The 8635-nt window shown below is 42.5% G+C and overlaps 1 protein-coding gene across 1 annotated transcript; it reads left to right on the top strand.

The window, feature by feature from the left end:
- The first annotated feature begins 1518 nt into the window (after nt 1-1518).
- tmem72 (transmembrane protein 72) lies at nt 1519-7441 on the top strand. The gene is made up of 5 exons (XM_034609532.1): nt 1519-1797; nt 4722-4788; nt 5663-5734; nt 6268-6407; nt 6695-7441. Exons 1-5 carry the CDS (start codon nt 1722-1724, stop codon nt 7120-7122), a joined length of 783 nt encoding a protein of 260 aa, XP_034465423.1. The 5' UTR covers nt 1519-1721; the 3' UTR covers nt 7123-7441.
- Nucleotides 7442-8635: the final 1194 nt, after the last annotated feature.

Consider the following 8635-nt stretch of genomic DNA (forward strand, 5'->3'; position numbering starts at 1 on the left):
TGATTTAAACTGACTTCAAATGAAAAGGGGTTATAACTGTGAACAGCAGCTGGTTCTATGAATATATTTCAGATAGGGCCCCAAAATGTATCCTGCTTTGGGCCCCCAGACGTACACGGGGCACACTGTAAAACACTTAGGATTAAACAACTATGCACATGCGGTCGATTTGATAAAATAAGTGTTTAAAATAATTGATCCAGCAAATAAATAAACAACCATGTCTGCATTTGTAAATGATCATCTGAAGCCTGTGCTTCTCATTTCTAGAAGGAATGTGGTCAATGGAGGGGTTTTCTCATTGAATCATAGCGTTAGATGATGAGACAAAGCATTGCAGAGGACAGAGGACAAAGCATTGTTTATTAAGTCAAGCAAATAGTTACAACTTACAGATGCTTTGTAAAGAATACATTATTAACAAGACGTGTGCAGCAACGCAATTCTGTGCCATTCCTAGAATTGTAGTAGTGTCATGTGTCCTCACACATCTGGTATCAGTGGTTATTCCAGCACCGTGTGTTCATGCTCACGTACATTCTCTGTATCATAAATAACTCAAATAATCTGGAATCTAAGCCGGAAACAAGTGGAACCAGTTCAAAAACACAAAAGTGTCTTTGTTAGGGATTTAAGGAGATTTGTTTGGCTTACTTTGGCCCCTACCAGGAGTCAGTGTGTGTGTGTTTGTGTGTGTGTGTGTGTGTGTGCGTGTGTGTGTGTGTGTGTCTGGCTGCTCGTTCCAGTCGGCCTCTGCTGTGCCCGAACAAGATTACACCTCAGCCAAACCTGTGTCAACCGATTATGTGGGTTTGCATCTACGCATGTGTAACAATGTCAATGAGTCTCTGTCTGCTCTTGTGGCATTTTATCTCGCGGCATTGTTTCACCGATCACAGCAGACACAGAGAGTCAGTGTTACATTAAAGTTAACTATACACTAGGGTGGACATTTTTTAGGCATAAAAACATTGCTTTTTGTTTACTGATGCAAAAAGCTTCAGCTCATTTTGTCGGCGCTTACTTTTCCTGAATCAGTCTTTCAGTTAATGTCAAACTGGAAGCAGCAAGTATGACTATGACCTTAAAATGTGTCTGACACAGATTTATTACACTGAACCACCAAAACCCACACAACAACGAGAAATTACACAGAGGAAAACAAGAGCGGGGAGAAAAGGGTTTGGTTCAGCAGCAAGGTGAATGATCTCAGTTAAAGAGTTCAAGGCTGCATTCAAATTACCACTAATTCTAACAACGTACGCCAACCTGTGTGTTTATGAGTTAGTTTTATGGATAATTTTTAACCAGCGTGAATGACTAATGTCATATGATGCAAGAGTGACCCTGAGCTGAGCAATTTCACCTTGACATGCACAGTGGAATGCTAAAGAGGCTGAAAGTCGTATTGTGCGCGTGCGTGCGTGCGTGTGTGTGTGTGTGTGTGTGTGTGTGTGAGGCTAATTAGCAGTTTATTGGAGCAACAGGGGCATTGAGTCACAAACCTTCCCGAGGTAAACTCGTCCAGTGCATCAGGCTGCGCACTATGGCACTCAGGGATAACCTGACTTTATTGCCACCAACCACCCATCCAGCTGACAGTCAACTATGTGTCTAGAATGATACTTTAGTGGCTACTAGGTCGCTGCTATTTCAGATAGTGTCGTAAAAGTGTGAAGTGTTGCATTCTTAAACACTGACGAGGGAAAGTGTTCGAGGTCATGGGGAACTCGGAGAGCGTGTGGTGGATTGTAGTGGAGGTCGCCTGCAGGATCCTTGGTGTTTCAACTGCAACAGGTAAGAAGAAAGAAAAACAATCACGGGACTTATAACAAGATTAATTATTAATTATTAATTATTGTTTCTGCATGGGCATCCTCTAATTCTCACACTTGCAGATGCACCATAGATTCAAGATGGGCTCTGCAATGAGGTGATCACACAGAGATTTTGTAAAAATATAAAATAGATCTTAAAATCCAATTAAAATGTGATATCTTATCTGCTGTTAGTGTTGCCACATGTTGTTAAAAAGCTGATATCTGACTCACTAAAGTAGTTTTCCCCCTCAGTCTCCAACATGTCCCCTTTTTCAGGGACATTTCTAAGCTCTCTTGTGGGGGGGGGGGGGATTGTGTTACATGAACCTGAAAAGAAATGTTACTGACCTCCAAGACCCCCCCCTGCCCCCAACCCATCTCGGAACATATAAAAGCACTCACAACCTTATTGCGATTATTGCCCGTCCTCTGCTGCTTTCCTCCTGCACACTGGGACAGATTGCACGCCAATTCTTAGCCACATTAAATTATCATGGGGGGAAATAGCTCTCTGGTTAGCTCCCCCCCTTCACCTAAATTCAAACAGCTGCAGACATCGAATATTGGCAAAGAGACATGCGCCTCACATTTGACCAAAAATCAAGCTGGGTTATATGTTCACACGCTGTTATACATTCACACATACATGGGCTTTCTGTATATGAGCATGTATGTATGTTTATGGCACGTCTGCCCGTCTGCCTCTGTGTGTGTTCCAAACACGCATAGGGAGCACATATATGTTCATATCCAGCCGCTGTATAGGCAGCTAATTATGCCGTTAATATATGCAGCTAATTCCTCTCACACTCTATAAACTACCAGAAGCCATTCAGCCACATTCCCTTGATTTCCCTCTGGTGCAAATTCTATCTCTGAGTTTCTGGTAAGCGGACCAGAGAAATTGCTTCCATGTGTTTTAATGGCGATCACCACTTAAACCACGCTCACCTCTTTTATACCTCACAGCCAAAAGACTGGTTAATAAAACAGGCTCTTCTTTGTAGTTTCTAAAGCTTTGTGTTTTTTAAATCTCATTTTCTATCATTCCATTTGTGTTTTACTGTCAACGCTCCGGATTTCAAAATAAAGGATTGGAATAATATTTTGAGTTTCTTGCTGGAGAGCGTTGCTAGCACTTGCATATCTGTCTGTTGAACAAACATCTGTATCTGGTTATCTTAGCTTAGCATAAAGACTGGAAACAGTTCGCCTGGATCTCTCCAAAGGTGACTGAGTTGGTAGGTTACTGAGATAGTCAAATAAACACCTGTAATAATACAAAGTCGCTGTCAAGATATAACATGTAAATTACTGAGTTTTAGAGCTGCTGGTCGCGATTAGGTAACTTTTGAGCAGAGCCAGGCCGGTGGTTTGTCTCCTTTATACTAAGCTATGTTAACTGGGTGTTGGTGGTAGTTTTATATTGACCACACACACATTAGAGAGCATATTTCCCACGCTGGCATGTATGTCGCCGCTTCTGAATCGGCATAGGGTTGCTTGAATAGCACCAAATAAAACCAAGTTGTTATTATTATTATTATTATTATTATTGTTGTTGTTGTTATTATTATTGTTGTTGTTGTTGTTATTGTTTTCTTTAAAATGCTAATCATGTGGCAGCAGCAGAAGTACAGATAGATTCAATTAAACCAATAACTTTATCCCTTCATAGAAATTCCTCTTAGTTTCCCCCACAGCAGTCGGTCACGAGTTAAAGACATTAAAGCTGCTTTCAGGCGTGCGCGGAACTCCAGACATTTTCCTGAAATTTACCGGGGGGGTTGTATGTGAGAAAGTAAAAATCCAAGTTGGTTGCTCTGGAAATTTTGTGGAATCTTTCCTGACAGCTGCTTAGTAAAATGCCTTAAGAATGTCCAAGGGAACACACGAGAGAATACAGCGGGAAAAGTCCTGGAAAATTCACAGCGGGTAATTTGGCGTTATTGATGTCGAAGACGTCTGCTTTGAAAGACAAAGAGATTCCCGAGCTGTTGACGATAAGGGCAGATGCTGGTGTTGTAATGGGTTTAAACAAAAACATGTGATTTCAGCTGAATTTATTCATCATGTCCTGCTTCCTGGGAACCCAATTTTCCAAACAATTTTCTGTCTGAGTTGATCTTGGTGCAGCTGAACATCCCTTTTTAAAATAAGTGTGTTTTCACTTACCTACAATGAATTTAGGTAGGAGAATAAAAGGAATGCTGCTCTGTATCATTGTTCATCACCCCAATATATCTGGCGGGAGGTTATCAACACACTGTGACATCCAGTGACCACTTCACAAAGAAGTGGTTTGTGGTTTTTTACATCACGTCGAGATTGTGGTTCAGTGGCGGAAAATCTGTGATGTGGAAAGTGTCCACTCAAAGAAAAGTTCCTCTCCTGCAGGCAGAGATATCATAATTGCAAGCATGAGTGAGCTATTAGCTAAAAGTTCAGTGACCATGACAGAAACGATTGCAGCAATTAACCAGAGAAATGTGGTTTATCTTTGTGTAATGCACATCATCAGCTCAGTACAATGTAAAGCTACACTTTAAGTTAGGTCAGATCAGGTCAACTCCAGTCTCAACTGCTCGGTGAGGGGTAACCCAGGCCTTTAAATTACTCACTCTCAATTATTGCCTCAAACATAACGGCAACAATATGGTTGCAGGAATACAATAGAGACTACTATGACAAAGATACCTAAACCAAATTAGAAACCATAAAAGCAACACAGAGTTGCATCACAGGGGGAAATGTTAACAGTATTCCCAAAAGTTTGAGATGACAACAACCCTGCATGTGGCTGAGGAGGAAATCATGAAGTAAGTCTGACATCTGCTGGACATAATCTGTTCTCCAAGTCACTGTCTGGAAAAACGAAAATCATACTTGTTTCTTTTTCAGTGTTGTGTGCTGTGGGAGTGGAGACTCTACAACAAGGAGAATTCCATAGCCTCGGCATATACCTACTGTAAGTGCTTACAGCAATATAGTTGTAATATACTACACAAGTTTAAACCTAACAAAGCATTCCTGAGTGTGACCCACTTGAGACTAAACTGGTGGCACAAACAGGGCGTCTGGGTCTTAATATGGCAAAGAATGCGTAGCTCAAGGGCTTTTGGAAAACAGCTACAACACTGTATTTGCCTTCATCATCACTCATACAGTACAGTGAGTTGCGAGGAGATGCTGGTAAGGAGTCAGAGGGATGGAGCAAGGTGCAGAGTGCAGAGAGGAGAGCGCTCCGTCACTGCTACTTCTTATTATCTCTGTGGATCCGAGCCAAACTCCCACAGAGCCCCAGGAAAGCAAATCCCATGAGGAGAGACAGGAATGCCCAACTGTTTGTTCTGCCAGTGCGTATGCAGATAGATGCTGCACACACACACACACACACACACACACGCGCGCGCGCGCGCACACACACACACACACACACACACACACACAGAAACACGACAACTCAGCGAGGGCATGATAATGGGTAGTTTGGGGCCATTTTTCTGGTTCACTGGATTAGATGGTTATCCGATTATTTCAACATGAAACAGAGAAGGAGTCATGTATTTTTGGAATAGAAAAAAAACAAAGACACAGCTAAATGCTTAGTCTTCTGCATCATATGAATATGATATCTCCTCGTGTTTGTCATCGGGTATTTGATTCCCTTTGCTACAAACATTTTGCCCCTTTTGTAAAACATTTAAATGGAAGCTTCACCCACAGCCCTATGATAACATACACAGAATACATATTTAGATGTTGTTTACATAGTTCAGAGACAGTTTACTGATTTTTATCACAGAGACTGAATCAGTTTCATCTCTTATTTCTCCTCCCAGAGTGTCATCGGTGGCGATCATGGTTTTTGAGATGGCCTATTTCCTGGACACGCTCCTGTTCATGTGCCTGCCGTGAGTACACGACACTCGACTGCAACGTCTGTGTTTTGCATGGATACTGTAGCATTTAAATACACTGAGGGAAAAACACATGTGGACAGGTGTGGCTCAGGAGATGGAGCGGGTCGTCCACTGACCAGAAGGTCAACGGTTCGATCCCAGTCTCTTCAAATACGCATGCCCATGTGTCCTTGGGCAAGATACTGAACCCCAAATTGGCCTTGATGGTTGTGACGACTGTGTGAGTGATCCTTGATGGAGAATAGGTTAAACTGTTCTCTAAAGCACTTTGAGTGTCCATGAAATCTAGAAAAGAGCGATATAAATACAGGCCATTTACATATAATTATAAATGTAATTTATTTGTGCAAACCAGGATTTAAATATTTAATTCTAAGCATGGATTATGTTATTCATCTTCATATATTTAGCTTTTGTTCTAAAAAAAAACACCAAGATTTTTGTCTTGACATGCAGATATTTTTGCTGTGTGCATGACCGACAGCCTGTCTGCTTCCTCCTCTTCTTCCTCTTTATCTCTGTAGCTGTCCTCCAGACTGGCAGCTGTTTGTGTTGTGGGGGAAGATGGCGCGCATAGGAGGCTTCCATAAGTTCCTCTATTACTCCATCATGTCTGTGGTCTGCTTCTTGCACCCTGTGTTGGTGTGGCATGCAATCATTCCAGGTAAAATGCAAACTCTGTTTTACTGCACTGTTATTATTATTATTATTATTATTATTATATTATGCTTATCACAAAGAGCCATTCAGTCATTCAGATTTAAAAAATATATATAATGGTAATGATCCCATATGCATGATACTAGGACCCTGTAACTGAAACAGAGAAATGGAATTCATTCATCATTAATTTTCTTATTTACAACTGTGCTTTTACTCTTACATACCTAAATTAAGAGTCAACAGAAATATAGAGCCAATAGAAAATAGAAATATATCTTCTGATTCCAGGGACCATGCTTCTGGTGACAGCTTTTTTCAACTTCATACTCAGCAAGAAAACAAAAAACAAGTCCTACAAAAGGCCACAGGACCAGGGCCTGACCTCTGTCTGCACCACTGACAGAGCAGGCTCGGACAGCACCGTCTCTTTCTGCCACGCGGTGACAGGAAGGAGAGGTGGGGAGCTGGCCATCGCAAGCAGGGACCACCGCCTCGGCGTGGGGGAGAGAGGAGAGAGCGTGCACGCCATGCTGGAGCTGGAGCAGACGGCAGCGACCGGAGACCCAGACAGGGAGAGGAGGAGGAGGAAGGAGAGGAGGCTGATAAGCTTCAGGGGCAGGGAGGAGCCTGTGGAGAGGGAGATGGAGGAGATGGACGGCGGCTGTGAGCCAGAGCCAGACACCACCTCAGACACTGCACCTATGATCACTGACTGAACGTCCCTCTGTGCTCACAATAAGCTCCTTACTGATATCACATGATGGGAAGCCTGTGCATTGGGGCCATTCTGACTGGTGCTACACTATGGCTGACTTTTATGTAGCTGAAAGTATCATAATAAATAGTTTGATCAGCCAAAATAAGACATTTGAGCATTTAAATGTATCAAAATATGAAGATAAGATTAGAGGTTTTTGTCAAAAATTCTTCTGATGTGTGTGTTTTTTACTAAACAAAAGATCTCTTTGTACGAAATAAAATCTGTATGTGTTTCAGATTCATATGTATAAAATGAAATGAAATTAAAGAATTTGTACCTACATGTGCTCGTGGGTGGCTTGGAGTCAGACGATCTGTTGTGCAAATCCAGCATTGATTTAACAGCGAGACATTTACGGCCAGCAATCCAATCCAGTTAGTGCAGCATCCATTATTCATGAGGCAATAAATTAGATCAACTGTTTCATTTCATTCATTCGGGCATCAGAGGAAATCTGTGCAAATGTGACTGAGGCATTAGAGCTCGTGCAGGTGCAAGTGTCAGTCACGTTCAAGTCTCCTCATTGTGTGTTTTTGTCATGTGTGAGTGGTGACCATGGAGACGGAGCTCTGGGGAGGAGCGCCGGCGTGATTATGGTGATGAGAGAGGAGCATCAGATCACCCACGGGAGCTCTAACCGTGGGCCACCAAAACACATGTAATGTGCCAGCACACCAGTATCGTTCGTGCCTTAATAACCAAGTGCATTGATGATATTAATCGGGTGAGTGAGTCAGACACAAGCTCCATAAATCATACAAAGGTGAGTATGATGGTAAATATGTTTTTCTTTTGTTCTATCACAATCCTCCTTTGTACAGGTCACAAATCAATATCATAACACACACACACACACACACACACACACACACACACACACACACACACACACACACACACACACACACACACACACACAATCCACACACTCTGTATTCCTGTGTCCTTTGTTCGCAGACCTGTAAGTACACTACATAACTGTTCGCTTAAGAGGCAGTATCTCTGCAGCATCAAAGCTAAAGAAAGAATCAATAACTGCAGAGAGCCTCATTCTTAACAAAGCACCTCACTGAGAGCTTGGGCCCAGACACCAGACTCGTGAAACACACAAACAGCCTGTGGGTGAAACAACTGGGTTCATATTCATGCTCATGCACATACTACATCCCCAGCAGCTACATGGTGTCCTTCATTCTTTCAATCTCTTGTTTTCATATCAGAAGCCACGGCATGTGAGTGCGGTCAGGAGGCCAAGAGACGTTCTGATGGAGAGAACAGAGAGTCTTTGAGTTTGCAGAGGCCGCTCGCTGGGCTGAAATCAGGGCGGCATTGTCCTCCTAACAAGAATATCTGGTCAATTAGTAGAATGGCCCAGTAATAAACCAGAAGAGAGGGAGAACAACGTCAGTATTTCCACTTCACCCATATCCTTCAGAATGAGCTGTTCTCCATGAGGGAAGTTGTTCAGC

Source organism: Hippoglossus hippoglossus, chromosome 15 (assembly GCF_009819705.1).
Source record: "Hippoglossus hippoglossus isolate fHipHip1 chromosome 15, fHipHip1.pri, whole genome shotgun sequence".
Classification (NCBI taxonomy): Eukaryota; Metazoa; Chordata; class Actinopteri; order Pleuronectiformes; family Pleuronectidae; genus Hippoglossus; species Hippoglossus hippoglossus.